We start from the raw sequence: 20,933 nt of genomic DNA, 5'->3' as shown, positions 1-20,933 counted from the left end.
TGCTAATTTCCAGCTCTAAGTACGTACTTAAGCTATTGACTGACTTTACATTGCCGCATGATGGCTGGTCCGCGAGTTTTAGGTCTTGGGTCCGGAGCGGCGGTAAGTGCCTGGATCTTTTGATAGGAATATTTATTGGCTTCGCTGGCGGCTTCTCGTGGTCCCCAATTTGCTCTGCCTACGTACGCCTGTTCGTCCGCTTCCTTGCATCTAGGCTGCAGCTGTGCCTTATCCTTAGGTTTCAAAACAAGGCATGTTTTATTGTGGCAATATTGATAATTGGGCATTCACAAGTGATTGGTGAAGACATGTATGTTTGCGTGTGTAGACAGGCGAGACAGGCGCAGGTGTGAACGTAAACATGGGTTACCCTGTCTGTTACCCATCAGTAGTGTATCACCCCGACCCCTTGGTAAGGGTTACCCCTACCCGTGGGTTAGGTTACCCACCTCCGTACATAGCCACATGGGTATTCTGCCCTCTAGACACCCTCCTCGCCATGTCATAGAGACAGAGGGACCAATCCAGCGTGCCAAACTCGACTCTTCTTATCTGTGCCCACAGCTTTACAGACACCCACCCAACCCCCAACCAACCAACCAGATAGGGCTTAGTACGATCTAATAAGGGTAAAACCTCACGTAGGCACTGCATGCATGCGGGCGGAGGTAAACGAAGTGAAGTACGAGTTGAGTTTACTCCGGAACCATTGAAAAATAATCCCGCTCCTAGACACCCTCCCTCTCAGACACCCTCTCAGACATGCATCTCGGGCGGTGTATTCAACCCTCGGACTGGGCCACACACCAGCCGGGGGCGGACTCACCAGCAGTGGACCCTACTGAAAAGTTGGATGGCTAGGGTGACTGGATGAGGCAGGGTCTGCCGGGTAGCAGCCGCATTGTGAAGATATGACCCCCCAGTCCCACACATCATATGTATAATTACATTATCAAATACATCACACATGCTGCAACGAAGGTGATTGAGAACTGGGCCAACAAGGCCGCTGGAAATCGAGGTACATCTATTTACGGCCCTTGGGCCTTCGGCTCGTATGGGTAGTCTTACAGGTATGGGGTCACGCAACCCCAACCATGTAACACACACACATATATTTACAAGTCGTTTGCACGGCATTTGCCCGGTCATGGAGCTGCCGTACATATGGATGAAGAAATGCATACCACCGATCACTACACATGGGCACGATGTATGGAAAGAGGCCCCACAAGGGCTACACGAGGTAGACGAACGAGTGGAGTGGCTGATGAACAAACCAATGCCAGAAGGTGTGATTTTGGAGTTCAAGGACCGATTAATGAGTGGTTGGAAGCATACGCGTTTAGATGTCCAGCCTGACGTGTATCCGTCAGACGGCAAGCAACCAGGAATTCACATGGCGAAGTATAAGCATTGGATGGGGCTGGCGGCCGAGCAAGCGGGCAGGAAGGAGGTGCTCCCGCACATCACAATGTTTATCCCACGTTCGGCGAATCGCAAGCTTATGCAGTTTAGGCTTTGCTGTTGGGCACTGGCGGCTAACAGAACGCGTAAGGGACGGCGTTATATACCTAGGGAGGAGCGAGTATGCCCTTGCTGCGGCACTGGTAGCCACATCGAGGATGAGAAACACATTTTGCTGGACTGCCCGGTTTACGACGGAATCAGATCTGATATGGGCTTTCCACGCTTCGAACATATGAAGGACGCTATGAAGTGGGAACCTGAACGCCTGGCAAGGATGCTGGAACGTATATGGTCTCACCGCAACTCTATCGTTCCCTTTGGTCGTTAGTATACTTCATCACTTGTTTCGCTGGAAGTGCGAGGTAGGATGGTGCTTATAGGCGATTTGGCAGCCCTTGAGCCCTCGGCTCGTACTAGGGTGGTTTGCAGGTACGGGGAACGCACCCACGACCATGTAACAACAACAACAACAACAACAACAACAACATGCAATGTGGCTACACATAACTAGCTAGCTAGCATCATGCTACCCCTATAAGCGTAGTAAGTACAGAGTAAAATGACAGCATGCCGTGGCTCGCTCCCTACATCAGCTAGTCAGTACGACCGCAGTGTATGACCGATGAACAGGCTACAGTCTTGACCCTCATGCAAACACCTCCTCAAGGTCTCCAACCACTCTGGACTCTGACACCCCCGCGTTGCTCTGGACCACCAGGAAAATACAGTCCTTGCATGTTGTCGCACGACCTCCGGGCTGTAGCCAGGATCCGTTGCGCCATAACCCGCGGTACAGCACCGGCGGCGGAGCCGTATCGTCGTCACCGCCATTGCCGCCGCCGCCAGCAGTGTGAAGAAGGCGGCGGTGTCGCGGCAGTGCATGGTACTCGTTCATCGTGCCGTTACCCATGACGCACTCCGCCACCAAGTGGTAGGAGCAGTACTCGGTGAGGAAGGGCCGCCGTCTGGGAAGGAGCTCCCCTAGGGCTCGCAGCCTGGAGCCGCCACCCAGGTGCTCGTCCCAGTAACGGGCCGCACTGGCAGAAATGTCGGTGGCGAGGAGGGCGGGGGTGACGCCGAAGACACGAGTTTCCGGATGGGTGGGTAAGCAGCCCCCCAGGCCCAGGACTGCCTCTGTAGCGTTCCACCAACGGTGATGTACGACACGTCGTTGGGGCTGGTATAGGGCCTTCCCTGGCTCCGGGAACAGCCAGTGCGCCTGTTGAGGGCCCACGTGGCGAACCATGAGCACGTCGCTGTCCTGTAAATGGAGGGGACGGAGGGGCAGGGCGTGTTGAGGAGAGGCGGTGGGCTAGTCCCGAACTGCAGCCGCTCACATGCCGCCTGCCTACGCGCCTGCCTCCCTTTACATCCACATAGATGCCGTACATGACAGGTATACACACCCCATCCCACTAACGGCACGTACCATGACCAAGTAATGGCGGGTGCTGATAAGGGAGCTGACGGTGAGCTTCAAAATCATCTGCGGAAATAATTATGATATAAAGGAGGGAACGGGGATGGCACTTGGGGAAGCGCCCTGAGAGGAGAGGCCTTACTTGCAAAGTAGCATGTGATGAGAGTCCGCCGGCACGAGCCGTAGTCGCCAGCATGCGTTCGGCGGTCGTAAAACACCATCCCCGCGACATACTTACCCTCCGTACTCTGGGGATTAGGGTTTTTAACCCGCCCCCGCCCCAGCCGGGCTTACCCCGACCGGGGTAGGGGGTAGTGTAGGGGACGTACAAAAACACCCGAGGAAATACCGTCCAGTATGTCCGGTACATTACAGCACACTCATTCCGATCGATAAATTCTTCTCATCTACCCAACAGCTAGCCTCCTGGCCCCGACGCACAAACCTGCAGTCTGTAGTTGTAAATGTCTATCTGCGACATCTGCTGCCTCTCCACCCCCAGCGCCAGATGCTCCGGAACCACCCACAGTGGAGGGCCGCAGCTGTCGCAGTAGTCCTGCAGGGAGGCCGTACCGCCGCTGCTGCCGCCACTGCTGCTACTGCTGGTGCTGATGCCGGTGCTGCTGTTGGCGCTGGTTGACCTAGCTGCATCAGGCGGTGTGGGCAGCAGCCCGGCGGCCTGTAGCGCCTGCGCGACCTTGCTACTACTGCCGGTGTAGCATGCCGGGTCACAGGGCCGACCGCCCATGTTCGGGGAAACCGTGCGACGCAACGAAAGATACTCCTGCGATTATTTCGTAAAACAATCCTCGTCTGCGTGGTGTTTGCGAGACCGTGAGGGGATTTAGGGTACGGGCATGCTGTATGGGGAAGGGCCGTCCGCATGCGGGAAATCGGCTGCAGCTGCATCGATAAGGGGGTGCGGGGGCGGCCCGCAGAAGGCTTGGCTGTTGTGCCTTACGGGGATTCATGTGCCTTAAGCTGTTGTACTTATTGTCATGGATGCCGTTTTCCGTTGGTTGGCTGCTGTTGGATACGGCATAGATAGTTGCTTCTGTGAGTTCCTTTTAGTCCCTGCCTGCATCCCTTCAGTAGTCATGAGAAATTGACTGTCCATTCTGCTCGTCAGCGGGGCGTAATAAGAGATATAATAATACGTAAGGCTGGACCACCTATGCGCGATGCTGCACCATACGTGCATCATGCATCCGAGAGGTCACCTCGCCTAGCTAGTGTTGTGGAAGGTCGGCCTGGGCTAGTTAGCATAAACCGTCCATGGGCCCCCGGCTTTTACGGACACCCCCGCACTTATGCGGAACTTGTAACTTGTAGCATAAAGTTAGCCCATATAAGAAGCTACCCCGTACGTGCCGTGTGGCACCGTCGCGCTCACGCACTTACCCACCCATCCACCTTACCGTCCAGGGTGTCAGCAGTATCCCCTCGCGGATCAGCTCCGGAGCCAAGTGCGTCTTCACGGAGGTGATGCTCATTAACGCCCGGCCGATATCTTTGAAAGTGGTCAGCAACAGGATGGTCAGCTGGGGAAGCTGATGATTCTGCTGTTGTACCTGTTGCTCGGGGCCCTGCCCATCCAAAGTCCGTTGGTGCAAGAGACGCGGCCGGGGCTGCTGCAAATCCTGGGTCGTATGATGACCGCCTGTGCATTTGCAAGTGTATGGGGAGACCCTAAAATGGTACCCGTACGCTATGACCTGCCGGATGGGCATCATACCCGTAGATCACCTAAAGCAATACACCACAGTCCTCAAAAGGAAATACCTGGTAATAGAATTACCAGTTATTACCATCGCCACAAAACATCCCGGATAAAGTAACATAATTAAGAGCAAGGCTAGTAAAGCTAGCTGATGGAAGCGGCAAATAGCGAGTCTGACACATACATGCATGGCACACACACATGCATGACGCATATGTATGACCTTGTGTTCCCTAGTGCGTAAACCCGAGTGTACATGAGGCCTCTATTGGAGTGCTATGGGTGGGGCCGTGGCTGCTCGCTCCAGGCGTGAGCTGGAACTGACCCCGCCGGTCAACAGCTTGCTTGGAGTCCGTTGTGGCCGTTCCATGCCTAGGATGGATAGGACCATGCAAAACTCCCGAACCACGCACATCCCCTACTTATGGTCCCACCGCAACCATATCGTTCCCTTTGGCCGTTAGTATCCTTTATCAGTTGCTTTGTTTGAAGTGCGAGGTAGGATGGTGCTTATAAGGCGATCTGGCAGCCCTTGAGCCCGCGGCTCGTATTAGGGTGGTTTGCAGGTAACGGGAACGCACCCACGACCACGTAACAACAACAACAACAATATCCCCTACTTCAATGAAAAGGAGCCTTTACACAAGTTCCAAGACATTCTCGAGGTGCAACCTCTGGAATAGTAAATCCTCTTGACTGCTGAAGTAGATACGTGGGGACGCTGTCACCGCCAAGTCAAGCGATGACTTAGCTTACGTGGTTGCTTGCAGTAGTCCTCAATGCATGGGTACACATACTTGCGCTGCATGGCCTTTCCTTCTATAAAACGCATGTGGGATAGCGTACAGGTGTGAGGCTCCATGCTTTGTGGACTGCGTTTCCATGCTGCCGCTGCATTGGCAGGACGCGCCCAAACGGCCATGCGTGCCTCGTGGATTGTCTATAGAAACACTCCTCATACGTACCCGCTTCCGTTCCCGTGTCCTTGTCCTTGTCCGTGTTTACATCCTTTTTTGTGTAGTAGTAGTAGTCCGTGGCCACATCTGCAGCTCCCACCTCATCTCCACCAGCCGCCTCTTGCTGGCTGCCGACAGCAGAGGCCTCTCCGACTCGGTGCTGGTTGGTGGCTGTGGTGCTGGAGGTGGAGGTGGCGGTGGAGGTGGAGGTGGAGGTGGTGCGGTCGCTGATGATGCTGTTGACATTGTTGGTGATGACGAGCTGCTGCCTGGAAGGCGTGTACGCTATGCGGCGGCGATGGGGACGTCCGCTCGAAGTGATGCTGGACAGGTGGCTCCCAGGGAGCAGCAGCACCAAACCCAGCAGCATCGCCAGCAGAGTTATTCTCCCGATCGCTGCATTAGAGACTGCAGAGTCGCGGAGTTGGCGTGAAAGTCGAAGCAGATGAGTCATAAATGTGGCTGCCATCTTAGCTTATCAGCAGTTATGCATCAGTCCAAGAGTATTTGGTGGGGTTATATGCTTCTTGAGTCAGCAGCTGCGCGGCAGTTGCATGTGTCGGTTACCTCGAAGGCCCGCCGGTCCAATCAACAGGCCGGCACGTGTGTACAACTGCTGGCTGAGCTTCCCTATGCATGAGCATTGCCTTGTGCAAAGGCGCTATATAACTTGAAGGTAATTTCAGCTATTATATATAAATGTCATCTAAAGGCTAAATCATTCTGCCTGTCCGCCTTTACGTCCTTTGTGTGTCTGTTGTCCTCGACGAGTGCTCCAAGATATGCTCCAGATTCTGCTTGCCTCGTAGCTGCCTCGTCTACCGCTCATATCTCTGACAGCATGCGGAGATTGCATTGTGATTTCAATGTTTATTTCGTATTGCGTTAAGAGTTGTAAATTTCCGATGCACCTTTCCCCCCTGTTATCAACAGCTTTGTGTCCGCCGCCGACGCCGCAGCCAAAGCCACAGATTGTGAGGATGCATGGACCACGACTCCGAACAGAGGATCCATAAAACTATATCGAACTGTCCTGCTGCAAGGCTATATTGCGTGTGTGTATGTGTGTATGTGTGTGTGTGTGTATGTGTGTGTGTGTGTGTGTGTGTGTGTGTGTGTGTGTGTGTGTGTGTTACACCTTGAGTTGTGTTACGCTCCGGCCGGAGCGTAACACAACCGCGGTAGTGAGCTGCTCAAGGAAGTAACCCGTTGCCCTAGTGCTCTCAAATAAAAGGATACATATGTAGTAGAGGCACTACTAGTGCCGAGTAGCTGGCTTATTTCTGTGCTATCTTCCGCAGCATCGGTGCTCGATTACCCTCTCCTGGTGGCGGACTAATAGCACTCTGCCGACACCCTCTCGCATCCTATGGCCTTTCCGTTGGGGATGTGCTTCACCGCCTGCCCAACCTCATGTAGAGGGTGAAAGGCGCATTGACCAGTCCGGTGGCTCCGAAGCTCCTCCTTCCTTGCAATCACGGATCGCGCACTCCGCCCCGGTCCCGACACCCCATCCGAGCTAGCACGAGCCCATCACCAGTCACATCACAGACATTTGAAGCACCTAGGGACCCTCTGAGCAGCGACTGTATCCGCGCCAGTAGAACTTTTGGTAACCTATAGGCCCCTACCTCTTACATCGGCGGATGCTGATCCCGTGATATGCCCCGGATACCACATCACAATGCGGCAGCGAGCCTTCGTGGTGCTTTGTCCCAAATCCTCTTTCCAACGTCTGTGCTAGTGCTAGCACCGAACCTTTGCAATCCACTGCCCTCGTGCTGCCATTGCTTCCACAAAAGCAGGATCTGGCGCAATACGCTACGGTGCCAGTAAGGTTGGTGATTCGTCAGCGAGGTAGTGGTGTGGTGCGCACACTTCCGCAAATATGCAAAATCAAAACGTAGTGCGCCCTGCCCGAACTACTTTTGTATTCCCTTAGGGCACCCATCGCGATGCAGGGCGGCAATTCTAAGCACAGTACTGCTGACCGGCCTGCGGTTGCTAAGGACTTGGCCGTTACCATCGGTGAATTGCCCACCCACGTGGGTGGGTGCACCCTCTACCAAAGCACCTGAAACTATCAGTGATGACATGAAAATGTGGGGACTCTACCGTCTCGCCAGGGACTATCTTTTAGGTCATATCATGTCCTAAACAGTGTTCGTGTTCGGGCGGCTGTGCCGATGGTTATGTTATGGTTATGTGGTTCGATGGGTTGTCGGATAAAGCTCTGCAACATCAGCCATTCATCATGTCTCTCTGGTCTCATGCCTGTACTGTACTGCTGCTTACCTGTGTAACTTGTAAGTCTGAATGAGCTATCCGTTATTGGCTTCTATCACACTCTGGGAAAACGGGGGTCATTTTACCCGTAAATTTGGGTCAATCCACCCGTAATTTGACAGAAATTACGGGTCCGTAACACGTTACGGGTCCCGTAATTTGAGCACAAGGATACGGGTGAACATTTACAGGCGACTACCCCGGAATTACGGGTGGATATTACGCGGTGCTGCAGGTGAATTTCGGGCGCATGTAACCAAATACGCGCACAATTACGGGTGAAGACCCAGTGATTACGGGTGGATATTACGCGGTGCTGCAGGCGAATTACGGGCGCATGTAACCAATTACGCGCACAATTACGGGTGAATACCCTGTTATCACGGGTTACACGGGCAGATATTACTCTGCGATGTGACGCTTACTGCGTGTTAAATTAACGATTTGGTGAATACTGCGGCAAGCCTCAAGATGGACGCGAACCCCTTGTCAAAGTTGCCTAAGTCTCAGTATGCTTGTGGACCAAGGCGCTTTGGACTCACAACGCCAACCAGCCAGCCTGACAGCCTGATGCATTCATCCCAACCATCGTCCTCGAAAACAGCGTTCATGTCACCCCCATACAGCAAGTGCTCGCCAAGAAGTCTCACCACCACTTGCAGAGTTCGTGCCTACTGCTTACTCCTACGGATGAAACCCCCGATGCATGACATGTACCGGCACCTATTGGGATTGGTCTGTCCCATCCTGCCTGGGGCCGACCTGGTGTGTGCACCCCCAAGCGCTCATCACTGCTGCCATGTTATTGCTCGCTTCCACCACTGCCGCTGCTGCCACTGCCACTGTTGCTGCTGCTAGCTTCGCTATATTTGCCCGTGTCCTCCGAGCTGGACTCCTCCCCAGCGCCAGCGGCTAGGACCTCTTCCTCACCAGCGTCCGACCCACCCTCCGAGCTACCCTCCTCTGTCCGCCCCCTCCGCCCTCCCTTGCCTGCGCCGCCCTTCCCCGCACCTCTGGCGGTCCCCTTGCTTGCACCCCTGCCCCGGCCTGCGCCCTTGTTCCCCTTCAGCCGTTTATTTCCAACCTTGCGCCCCGACCTCGCACCCAGGTCGTCGTCATCACCGCCACCCCGCCTGTGCTTGCCAGCTTCGCCCTTAGCTGCTCTTGGCACCTCGCCGACCCACTCCTTGAACGCATCGTAGTTGGTGGTATCCTCATCCTGGGGGGGGGGCAGCAACACCCAGTGCTTACGTTCAAGGTAAAATATCAGGGTAAGACCCAACAAGCTGCCCTGATGTTGAACGTTGACATAACCCATCAGCACCCCTCGACCTTGTTCAACATGCTCCCCAGGTTCCAAAAGGGTTACAAGGCAGCCCTGGTTGCAAGCAGTCCGGAAACGAGCAAACACTCCTTCACCTGAATCACATCGTTCTCTCCAGACACCCATGCCTCCTCGGCTCCACCGCCTGTGTTGCTCTCCACGCGCCCTGTCCCGCGCCCAGTTCTCCCGCCACTGCTGCGTCCACACCCTCGACCACCGCGCGTGCCAGCGGCGGTTCCGGATCGCCCACGGCCGCACGTGCGGACACTGCTCCAGAGCTGCCGCAGCGGGTACTTCTTGTCGGGCGCCACCTGCCCAATGCCCGGAACGAGCCAGGGGGCCTTGCTCCTCTGGCAACCCCGCGCGACCTGGCTGGTCAGCAGGTCTGTGTGGGCAGAGAGCGCGGCCTCGTGTGCACCCACGGACGCCAGGTCTAGCCGCATCCGCACTGATAAGTCACTCCGCATTCCATCGTATGCCGTACATTCTCCGCCGTTCATGGCAACTCAGCTTGCCGCTTGCCAAGCGGTGTCATTGCGCACGTTATACATAAGCTACTAGTTCCGGAGTAGGTGGTAGCAGGGCCATGGGTATATGGGCCTTAACATCTTACAGGCGTATTTCACTGCTGCGCTAAGTAATCCTGCTGGGGCCGCCGTTGGTCTTATTCGGTGGCCATTTCGCTGCCAGCAGCCTAGTCGGGTAGGCCCTATGAGGAAGTCTTCTTCAGTTCCCATGCCTTTACCTCCTCCTCAGCCAACAGTGCAGCAAGTTGTGCACTGGCCTCGGAGGCCTAGGCTGCTACGCCTTCCTGCTGCCATCACGCACATACATCTCGGCCACATGCAGCAGCAACGACACATGCATCTCCAGAATATATATATGCATACATACAGGCACACTAGGGTCGGCAAATGCTTTCCAAAATAGCGCCACGGTGCTTCGAATCCACCTACCCACCCTACTTACATGCACACAGAAATTTTGCACAGACATTCATATACACATATATACACACGTACGTACCTAGCCCACATTTCGACTGGTGAACAAATAGAGCGGGTACCACTAGACACTGAGCCGTATAGAATGTGCTCGTAAAGGTCCATCAACACAAATATAGATATTCAGGGAGCCGTGATCGATGCACGATTATACAGCACCCTTGCAAACCCCCCTCACAAAAACACCTCCGCCAGGTCGTCGACCACCTTACCCTCGGGCACCCCCGTGTCGCTCTGCACTACCAAGAAAACACAGTCCTTGCACACCGTCGCGCGTCCCCCGGGCTTTGACCACGATCCGCTCTGCCACAACCCGCGGTACAGCACCGGCGGCGCGTTCTCGCCCTCCAGCTCATCCCTGTTCCCGACAGATGCCCCATTAGAAAGGAGGCGGCGGTGTCGCGGCAGTGCATGGTACTCGTTCATCGTGCCGTTACCCATGACGCATTCCGCCACCAAGTGGTAGGAGCAGTACTCGGTGAGGAAGGGCCGCCGTCTGGGAAGGAGCTCCCCTAGGGCTCGCAGCCTGGAGCCGCCACCCAGGTGCTCGTCCCAGTAACGGGACACACTGGCAGAAATGTCGGTGGCGAGGAGGGCGGGGGTGACGCCGAAGACACTCGTGTCTGGGTCAGCAGATAAGCAGCCCCCCAGGCCCAGGACTGCCTCCGTAGTGTTCCACCAACGGTGATGTACGACACGTCGTTGGGGCTGGTATAGGGCCTTCCCTGGCTCCGGGAACAGCCAGTGCGCCTGTTGAGGGCCCACGTGGCGAACCATGAGCACGTCGCTGTCCTGCAAATGGAGGGGGCGGAGGGGCAGGGCGTGTTGAGGAGAGGCGGTGGGCTAGTCCCGAACTGCAGCTGCTCCCATGCTGCCTGCCTACGCGCCTGCCTCCCTTTACATCCACATACATGCCGTGCAAGCCATGCATGCCGTACATGACAACCAACGGCACGTACCATGACCAAGTAATGGCGGGTGCTGATGAGGGAGCTGACGGTGAGCTTCAAAATCATCTGCGGAAATAATTATGATATAAAGGAGGGAAAGGTACGGCAAGACACGCTGGTGAAAAAACGGCCTTCGGACGGGGCTTCAGTCTTTCAAGCAAGGAGCGGCGGTAAGAGTTCACTGTCTCCCCAGTATATTGACGGTTGTGTGCGGCAGTATGGTGGTCAGCATACAGCAGCAAAAGCAGAAGCAGAAGCACAAGCAGCCCCTGGGCCTTCGGCTCGTATGGGTTGTTTTACAGGTATGGGGTCACGCACCCCCAACCATGTAACACACACACAGAAGCAGAAGTACCACAACAGCTGCGTGGTAGCCTACAACTAGGCCAGTACATAACGCATTTTATACTTCTTAATGCTACACCACAGCAAACGCGATATGGCAATAAACAATATTGGCAGGTCCGATTTCGGATTCGCTATGGCCGGGGGTTACATACTGCCGAGTAGAGCGGCCAACTGCATGACACCCATGCACCCGTGTAGCAGCAGGCGTTGCCGTCGTGCTAGCTGTCCATAGCCATTCCATCCCATCTACCCCGCAGCTGGCCTCCCGCCCTCCACGCACACACCTGTAGCCTGTAGCCGTGAATTTGCATCTGCGACATCTGCTGCCTGTCCACCCCCAGCGCCAGATGCTCCGGAACCACCCACAGCGGAGGGCCGCAGCTGTCGCAGTAGTCCTGCAGGGAGGCCGTACCGCCGCTGCTGCCGCCACTGCTGCTACTGCTGGTGCTGATGCCGGTGCTGCTGTTGGCGCTGGTTGACCTAGCTGCATCAGGCGGTGTGGGCAGCAGCCCGGCGGCCTGTAGCGCCTGCGCGACCTTGCTACTGCTGCCGGTGTAGCATGCCGGGTCGCAGGGCCGGCCGCCCATGTTCGGGGAAACCGTGCGACGCACAGCAAGATACTCCTGCGAGAGGTGAAGAACTTTCATAGATGTTGCATACGAGGCGGCCATGCGATTCCCCTCGTTATGGCCGCTCGGTGGGATATATAATGGGGTTAACGCTAAAACCCTAAAACCCCAAAACCCATGACCTGTACTTGCTGGCATGGATGCAGCATAACTGCTTCCTGAGTTAGTTCCTTGGGTTGCGGGTCCAAGTCTAATGCGGTTCCGCAATCCTAGGAAAATGATGGTTCAGCCTGTGATGGTTCGGAGACACAAACACACATATACACACACGCACACGCACACCACACGCACACACACACACACACGCACACACACACACACACACACACACACACACACACACACACAGAGAGTGGTGGCTGGTCGCTGTGAAAAGGCTTCTTAAGACGCTGTCAGGGTGCCTTAGCGCCTTTATAGACAATGCATGTGCCGTACTGTACTATAGCTACTACTACGCGCCCACGCACTTACCCACCCATCCACCTTACCGTCCAGGGTGTCAGCAGTATCGCCTCGCGAATCAGCTCCGGAGCCAAGTGCGTCTTCACGGAAGTGATGCTCAATAACGCCCGGCCGATATCTTTGAAAGTGGTCAGCAACAGGATGGTCAGCTGAGGAAACTGATGATTCTGCTGTTGTAGCTGATCATGCTGCCGTGGCTGCTGCCGTGGCTGCTGCCGTGGCTGCTGCCGTGGCTGCTGCCGTGGCTGCTGCCGTTGTTGTTGGTGTGATTGTTGCCGTGGTTGTTGGTGTGATTGTTGCTGATCCTGTTGTTGCGACTGAGGAAGCTGTATGGTCTGTTCCCCTTTGGACAGGTGGTACAGTGTACGCGACCGTGACAGCTGCAAGTCCTCCGGTGGCTGCCGTGACTGCTGCTGCTGCTGCTGTTGCAGTGGAAGCTGAGTTCCTGGCCGGTGCTGTGGCTGTTGCTGAAGTTGGTGAGGCTGCTGTTGCTGCTGTGGTGGTTGAGACTGCTGCATGTGCCCCTGCGCCTGCCCCTGCACCTGCCCCTGCACCTGGCCTCGCAGCAAGCCTTCCAGCATCGACGATAGCTGCGTCAGTATGTGCGGTTGCTGCGTCGGATCCTGGCCGTCTGTTGGATTTGCGCACGCACGTGTGGGCGTGCGTGGAAATGTGGGTTCCGGTCGGGCCAAGTCCGGGGTTTGCAGCTACCAGCAGGCGATGCTGTCCACCCCATCATCCGGGGAGCTTTCCGCGGCGGCGGACGCATCATCAGGTAAATGGATCCTAAACCTAAACCTCATGACAACCAAAAAGCCAAAACAGACGCTGCCAGGTAACAGCCATCACCTCCATCAAGCAAAATCACCTCTTCGAAGTGTTCAAGTACACATCTCACCCAAGCGCCGAAAATCCTCTAGTAAAGGAAGCCGCACACTCACTTGTGGCGTTGCCCAGAAGTCCGAATATTACTTCCTCCAGAGCCTCGCGGCTGGGGTGGCCGACACCGGTATGGATATCATCAATGTCCATGTGTTCATTATTGTCATCCATGCCGACGGTGGGATCATCGTTGTTCGTGTCCACCTCATCTCCTCCTACCGCCTCTTGCTGGCTGCCGACAGCAGAAGCCTCTCCGACTCGGTGCTGGTTGGTGGCTGTGGTGTTGGAGGTGGAGGTGGCGGTGGAGGTGGAGGTGGTGTTGGAGGTGGTGGCGGTGGCGGTGGAGGTGGCGGTGGAGGTGGAGGTGGCGGTGGAGGTGGAGGTGGAGGAGGTCTGATTGCTGATGATGTTGATATTTTTTGGGGTGGTGAGTTGGTTGGAGTCCAAAGACGCAACGCGGCGGCGGTGCGGAAGGTGCGAACGACGTCCTCCTCCTGAGCTGCTGGCGTTATTAGCCAGGATGTCGCCAGCAGAGAACAGCAGCAGCAGCAGCGTCACCACCAGCAGCACCGCCAGCAGCAGGGTTGTCCTTGCGATTTGTGTACTCCGTAGTGCTGCACAAGCAGGTGCAGCGGAATCAGGGCCTCGACGCGCGAGCCGAAGCAAAACGTTCATGATGGCTGCCGCTGAGGACGGTTTAAGATATGGGATGAGTGCGCCGCAATAACAATAATATTGGGCTCAAACTGGCCGACCGACGGCGCTCAGCCCACGTACTTAATCTTTGATTGACGACATCACAGACTTATTAATCACCAGCTGCATCGTGGTTGTACAATAATATGTTACCTCGTAGGTGCGATCAACAAGTTGGGACAAGACGCTGCTGCTGTTGCTGCTGCGCTGCTGCCCCAACAGGCCTCAAATCAACCGCCGCCGCTGCCTCGTGCGAACCCTTTTGACATGACAGCAGTGAAGCATTACACATCTTTAACTTATTTATTACGTAGCATGCTTCTGTATCTTGGGATTCACAAGTATAAAGATTATTTTTTTGCGACGTGTTATAGATGATTAAGTACACAATGTTACTTAGGGTGTATTTCCAGTGCGGATTAAGGCCAGGGATTAAGGTCCCGCTATTCCCGGCTAATCCCCGGCTAATCCCTGGCAATTCTTAAGGCCTGGGATTAGCGCTGGGATTAAGGCCGTACAAAGGGCGATGCATACTTCCTATGTGATTCTGAAGCTAAAATTGTTAAGTTCTGAACTAGTTTGGGCATTAGGAATTGAATCAGTATTAGATATGAACAGGAAGCGCACTCTTCTCGCCGTTCATCTCTTCATCACCTTTTGAGCAACCCAAAACAGGAATTGCTTATTTGAGATCATATATATGGAACTACCTAGAAATTAACGTCAGACATGGCGCCGTGAATGCTAATCCAGATACGGAAAGTTACTACCTGGCTCGAGCCAGGTAATAACTTTTTTGTCACAGGTTGCCAGGTAAATACATGGGCATCAAGTTCAGTTTATGTTCTTTCCTAATCTCTTGCTAGCTCCCGCTAATCTTCTGATTAGAGAACACGGTGTCCTGAGGAATTTCTTAATCCCCGGCTAATCCTGCTTAATCCCGGTGGGATTTCCACTGCCGGGATTAGCGCAGGGATTAACGCTAATCCCTGGCCTTAATCCGCACTGGAAATACACCCTTATGCCCATGCGATTATTAAAAGTCATGAAAGCGGCGATCTCTTCTTGCGGCTCACGTAGCATTTTTTTAAAACACCTACAGTAGCGGGCGGATATTTATATAGGAGACCATAGGAGCGGCTATCTCCGGTAGCTGTTCAGACATACGCGTATGCACGATCGCGAGCCCTAGGCAGGAGCAGCCTCGCTTCTTTTGCTTCTCCGCCTTGCCGGCTTCGGCAGCCTTGTTGTTGTCCATGCACGGCCTTGCCTGCTGTCAGCTATAGCCCCATTCCGCGTACTTGCACGTCCGCTAGTGCCTGCTGCCTTACGTACATACTCGACGGACCATACAGGCAACCTATCAATCAGGATCATTCTGCAGCCCGCCCGCCATCCCGCAGATGCAGCTCCCGCTGATCATCATCATCATCATCATCGTCATTGCAATATATATCAGGATTATTACGCAGCGTGCAAATGATTAGACGCATCTAGATGCATCTTTCCAACCATACGCACCCTGCGTCATAAGTAATTAAAACAATCCCTGGCATGGCGATATTACAAGGCTTTTGCATGCTAAGTGGCCATTTCCGTCGATATGCTCTGAAGGCCCCTCAGCCCTTCATTCTGAAATGAGCACGAATGAGCACGAAACGACCACTAGATGAAGGGATTCCCGGGAAACGAAGGGAAGCTGGTTCCCAGGGTGCACCCTGCAAAAATGAAAGCTGTTTAAGAATGTTCTCTAGCCGTTCTTAGCCCATACGAATCTATCAGCGCATAAGATGCGCATCCAGCATCTTTTGTATAAGTTGTTGTCGGATCATTGCGTGGTGTGTAACGCCAGCAGACAGGCAGAGAGTACTCCAGGAAGATGCCAAGGGGATCAGATCCCTCTTTACAAAGGTGAGCGTCCATGAATGTATGTAGGTATGTATGTAGGTATGTATGTATGTGCGCTTCCTTTAAGCATACATGCATACATACCGCGGCTGTGTACGTCGCGTCCGATACCATGTGCAACGCTATCCCCTTTTCAGCAGTAGCACATACATCCATACATATATACACATACATACATAAATACATACATACACCACTCACCCGTCCTGATTAAGTCGCACGAAATGACCATCGGTTCCGGGTTTACGTGTCCCCTAAGTACCGGTATACCCACCCCCGAGCCAGGATAGCCGCTGCTGCATATATATACGTTATTACCCAGCTTTCCGTCCAGGTGAATTTGCAACACGCATCATCTGCCTGCTTAATGATTTTGCGAAAAGTAAGGCCTTTTCCTGCGCCCTGCACAGCATGTATGAATCGTCGTGGATCTATCAATTCGTCGAACGCCTCGGCTTTCCAACCACGCCAGAGTACTTCATCCTGTTTTGCTTACGAACGCACCCAACGTGCTATAACGAGGCTACCTTAAACCCAACCACGAACTACGCAGCTACCTACCCGTCATCGCCAATGTCCGATAACCCACTGGCCGTAGAGGGGCTGCTGACGGAGTGTCCCAGCAGTGCGTCCCAAACCAAGCGGTACTGCTTGCATGCAACCCCCATGCAGGCTATATCCCTTGAGGACGGGCCGGGCGGGCTGGGCCCAGATGTTTAACAAGCAGACAGGCATGCAAAACATTACGAGCGGCATCAAAAGTATCAGGGAATGTTCGTTGGTCGACAAGATGGATGCCTTCGTATCCACCAAGACAACCTAGGAAGGGAAGAAGAAGGAAGAGAAACGCGTAGCAGAGTGAAGAAAACGCGGCCTGGGTGTCACTGTAACACACACCAGCCAGATATACGAGTTGTTATTATGACTGGAAGCGGGACGGAGGGCCCCCGATGGGGCAACGCTCAGCACCGTGTCCCATGTCTGGGATACCTACGTACCGTACACGTTCGAGGGTCTGCGGGTAAAACCGAAATAATAAAATATGCGGATAATAACACCGGCCTCGGTATGATGCATTGTCGGTTCGGAGCCTTTACCGAAATAGCGCTGTTCAAAGCAGCCAAGAAAAGCAGCCTCAGCCCCGGCCCCGCCCGGCCCAAGCACGAGCCCCACCCAGCCCCAGCCCCAGCCAAGAACGGCCGAAACACATACACACACATAACTATCACTTAACCAGTCGGCACACCACAGATCGATACACTAACGCGCATATGTACGTACGCAAATATGATATACACAAACGCATTTCTGTGCAAACCCCGTCAGAAACCTCATCGCTTCATCTGTCTCCGCGCATATATGTGTAACACGCAAACCTCACGCAAACACCTCCTCAAGGTCCCTAACCACTTTGGACTCTGACACCCCAGCGTTGCTTTGAAGCACCCGGAAGACACAGTCCTTGCATGTTGTCGCGCGGCCACCAGGGCGAGCCCACGATCCGCTGCGCCACGACCCGCGGTACAGCAGCGGTGTCTTCACCTCACCCTCGCCGCCATTGCCGCCGCCGCTAGCAGTACGAAGGAAATGGTCGTTGCGTCGCAGTGCATGGTACTCGTTCATCGTGCCGTTACCCATGACGCACTCCGCCACCAAGTGGTAGGAGCAGTACTCGGTGAGGAAGGGCCGCCGTCTGGGAAGGAGCTCCCCTAGGGCTCGCAGCCTGGAGCCGCCACCCAGGTGCTCGTCCCAGTAACGGGACACACTGGCAGAAATGTCGGTGGCGAGGAGGGCGGGGGTGACGCCGAAGACACTCGTGTCTGGGTCAGCAGATAAGCAGCCCCCCAGGCCCAGGACTGCCTCCGTAGTGTTCCACCAACGGTGGTGTACTTTACGTCGTTGGGGCTGGTAGAGGGCCTTCCCTGGCTCCGGGAACAGCCAGTGCGCCTGTTGAGGGCCCACGTGGCGAACCATGAGCACGTCGCTGTCCTGCAAATGGAGGGGGCGGAGGGGCAGGGCGTGTTGAGGAGAGGCGGTGGGCTAGTCCCGAACTGCAGCCGCTCACATGCTGCCTGCCTACGCGCCTGCCTCCCTTCACATCCACATACAAGCCGTGCAAGCCGTGCAAGCCGTGCATGCCGTACATGCCGTACATGACAGGTATACACGCCCCATCCCACCAACGGCACGTACCATGACCAAGTAATGGCGGGTGCTGATGAGGGAGCTGACGGTGAGCTTCAAAACCATCTGTAAACATTGGCGTAAAGGAAAAGATCAACAAGAAAACTTGCTAGGGGAATGGTCCTGGACGGTACCTTAGGGGGAAAGGCTTTGCACATCATGCGCGGATAGAAGTTTGATAACTAACTAACTTTAACCGTCATCTACATCCAACTGATGACAAGGACCAAGCACGGCAACATGTTTCTGGACAGATCCGCGCAGCAACCTAGCAAGGAAAACAGCACTTGCATGAGCATTACGACAGTTGTAACCACCAGTTTCCCAATTCATGTTTCAGGTGCAATATGGGCCCAGGGGCGTCCAACCCGCCCTCCACGCACACACCCGTAGAGCGGCCAACTGCATGACACCCATGCACCCGTGTAGCAGCAGGCGTTGCCGTCGTGCTAGCTGTCCATAGCCATTCCATCCCATCTACCCCGCAGCTGGCCTCCCGCCCTCCACGCACACACCTGTAGCCTGTAGCCGTGAATTTGCATCTGCGACATCTGCTGCCTCTCCACCCCCAGCGCCAGATGCTCCGGAACCACCCACAGCGGAGGGCCGCAGCTGTCGCAGTAGTCCTGCAGGGAGGCCGTACCGCCGCTGCTGCCGCCACTGCTGCTACTGCTGGTGCTGATGCCGGTGCTGCTGTTGGCGCTGGTTGACCTAGCTGCATCAGGCGGTGTGGGCAGCAGCCCGGCGGCCTGTAGCGCCTGCGCGACCTTGCTACTGCTGCCGGTGTAGCATGCCGGGTCGCAGGGCCGACCGCCCATGTTCGGGGAAACCGTGCGACGCACAGCAAGATACTCCTGCGGACAATACATATCGTATGATGACGTGTGATGTCACGCACTTACCCACCCACCCACCTTACCGTCCAGGGTGTCAGCAGTATCCCCTCGCGGATCAGCTCCGGAGCCAAGTGCGTCTTCACGGAGGTGATGCTCATTAACGCCCGGCCGATATCTTTGAAAGTGCTTGGCATCAGGATGGTCAGCTGAGGAAGCTGATGATCCTGATGCTGTTGCTCCCCCACGTGGAGGTTTTGCTGCTGCTGAGGCGGTGGCGGCTGTTGTTGCTTCTGCTGCAGTCCCTGCTTTTGCAGCAATGGAAGCTCCATGTCTCCTTCGCTCAGGGCCCTGTGGTAAAGTAGACGAGACTGCGGCATCTGCCGGTCCTCCGGCTGCGAGTGTAGCTGCTGCTGCAGCTGTTGCCCTTGCTGCATCTGTTGTGGCAGCTGCACTTGCACCGGCTGCTGCGGCGGATGTGGCTGCTGCGGCGGTGGCTCCTGTGGTGGCCGCTGTTGAGGCTGCTGCAGTTGTGGCTGTGGTGGCGGCGGCGGCGGCTGTGGTGACTGTTGCACCGGCTGCTGTGGCTGTGGCTGTACCTGCTGTTGCTCTGCCTGCTGCAGAGGCTGCTGCTCCTGCAACTGGACCCGAAGCGGCTGCGGCTGCGTTTGTGGATCCACTTGAGGCTCCGCCTGCTCTTCTACCTGTTCCTGTGCCTGTGCCTGCTCCTGCGATTTCCTGAATTTTGCAGGCTGCTGTGCTCCATCCGGCTGCTGCTCCGCCTCTGAGTGGATCCTTTCCAAAATCGCTAGCAGCAAAGCCGATTGCTGCATCTGCATATGAGAGTGCTTAGTCGTCTGCCGGCCGTCTACGTGTCCAGGTTATGTGCGTGTTGGTGGATTTGGATCGGAGGGGTGTACGGATTAGAGGGGTGTAAGGATTAGAGGGGTGTGCATACGGAATAGAGGGGTGTACGGATTAGAGGGGTGTGCATACGGATTAGAGGGGTGTGCATACGGATTAGATGGTTACGAAAGAACACCAGTCATGCGGATGACGTACGAGGGTCTATGATGGGGCAACCAACAAAATCTCGTGAGAGGCAGGCGGGGATCTCTACGTGTGACTAGGTCCATTCCGCTGCGGTGATACCCACGTGCGACGACTCCCAGGAGGTCCTCCAGGACCTCCGCCAGTGCTGCATGGGTCGAGATGCCGATATCCTCGCCCGCGTCCGTGTTTGCGCCCGCCACAGTGTTTGGAACTTTTTGTTGGTTTTCAGATCCCTTCGCTGTTTGATGTTCGTTCGAGGCGATGGTGGCGGTGGTTGTGATAGTGGCGTTGGTCGTGTTGATGAGATCCCGGATCTGGATGTTGGTTGGGAGACGTGTGGGGTCGGAGAACGCCATGCGGTGCTGCGGAATCCCGCCTTCCGGGCGGACCTCAGCCAGGCGGCCGCCAGATAGCAACAGCATCACCGCCAGCAGACCAAGGAATGTTACTGAGACAAGCGATGCATACACGAATATGCCAGAACCAGGTCCTCGGCGTAAAAGCCGCCGAATCAAAGAGGGCATGACACTTGGCAAATTGGCATCAGAATTGCCCATCATAGTGCTGGGCTGGTTAAGTGTACCTTTAGATTATGCTGTTTGACAATTTATGCTTGCGTCCTTGAAAAGGCAGCTGCATCGCAGCTGTACTACATACGGGTTGCCTCGGACAGCTGCCTGGGCTGCACAGGCGTGGGGATTGCCGTGGCATTGTATGTTATAAATATAATATGGTCAAATATTGAATTATTATCATGTAAATAGCAGGTGGTAACCTAGAAGATGATTTTCTCGTGCATCGTGCGTCT

At 55.1% G+C, this 20,933-nt stretch overlaps 3 protein-coding genes across 3 annotated transcripts in view; all 3 read right to left on the bottom strand.

Moving 5' to 3' along the window:
* VOLCADRAFT_91895 (uncharacterized protein) overlaps nt 1-506 on the bottom strand; it is a gene marked incomplete at both ends in the record, with an annotated part of 12,508 nt that extends 12,002 nt beyond the window's left edge. The window contains one exon of the mRNA XM_002951285.1: nt 450-506. Within this exon, the coding sequence (XP_002951331.1) occupies nt 450-506 (57 nt within the window). The remainder of the gene's footprint in view (nt 1-449) is intronic.
* Nucleotides 507-2,116: 1,610 nt separating this feature from the next.
* Nucleotides 2,117-15,678, bottom strand: VOLCADRAFT_91894 (uncharacterized protein; the record flags this gene model as incomplete). Its single annotated transcript, XM_002951284.1, has 14 exons — nt 2,117-2,731; nt 2,900-2,956; nt 3,336-3,674; nt 4,309-4,550; nt 5,576-5,974; nt 8,864-9,071; nt 9,272-9,561; nt 10,393-10,972; nt 11,140-11,196; nt 11,763-12,101; nt 12,596-12,631; nt 13,124-13,200; nt 13,511-13,726; nt 15,669-15,678. 14 exons carry the CDS (start codon nt 15,676-15,678, stop codon nt 2,117-2,119), a joined length of 3,465 nt encoding a protein of 1,154 aa, XP_002951330.1.
* A 1,754-nt stretch (nt 15,679-17,432) lies between these two features.
* VOLCADRAFT_91893 (uncharacterized protein) overlaps nt 17,433-20,933 on the bottom strand; it is a gene marked incomplete at both ends in the record, with an annotated part of 6,042 nt that continues 2,541 nt past the window's right edge. The window contains 5 exons of the mRNA XM_002951283.1: nt 17,433-18,044; nt 18,755-19,093; nt 19,159-19,467; nt 19,672-19,940; nt 20,229-20,439. Of these exons, the coding sequence (XP_002951329.1) occupies nt 17,433-18,044; nt 18,755-19,093; nt 19,159-19,467; nt 19,672-19,940; nt 20,229-20,439 (1,740 nt within the window). The remainder of the gene's footprint in view (nt 18,045-18,754; nt 19,094-19,158; nt 19,468-19,671; nt 19,941-20,228; nt 20,440-20,933) is intronic.

This window comes from Volvox carteri (genome assembly GCF_000143455.1).
Source record: "Volvox carteri f. nagariensis unplaced genomic scaffold VOLCAscaffold_23, whole genome shotgun sequence".
Classification (NCBI taxonomy): Eukaryota; Viridiplantae; Chlorophyta; class Chlorophyceae; order Chlamydomonadales; family Volvocaceae; genus Volvox; species Volvox carteri.
The sequence above is the reverse complement of the archived record's forward strand: the minus strand, read 5'-3'. Positions and strand labels throughout refer to the sequence as shown.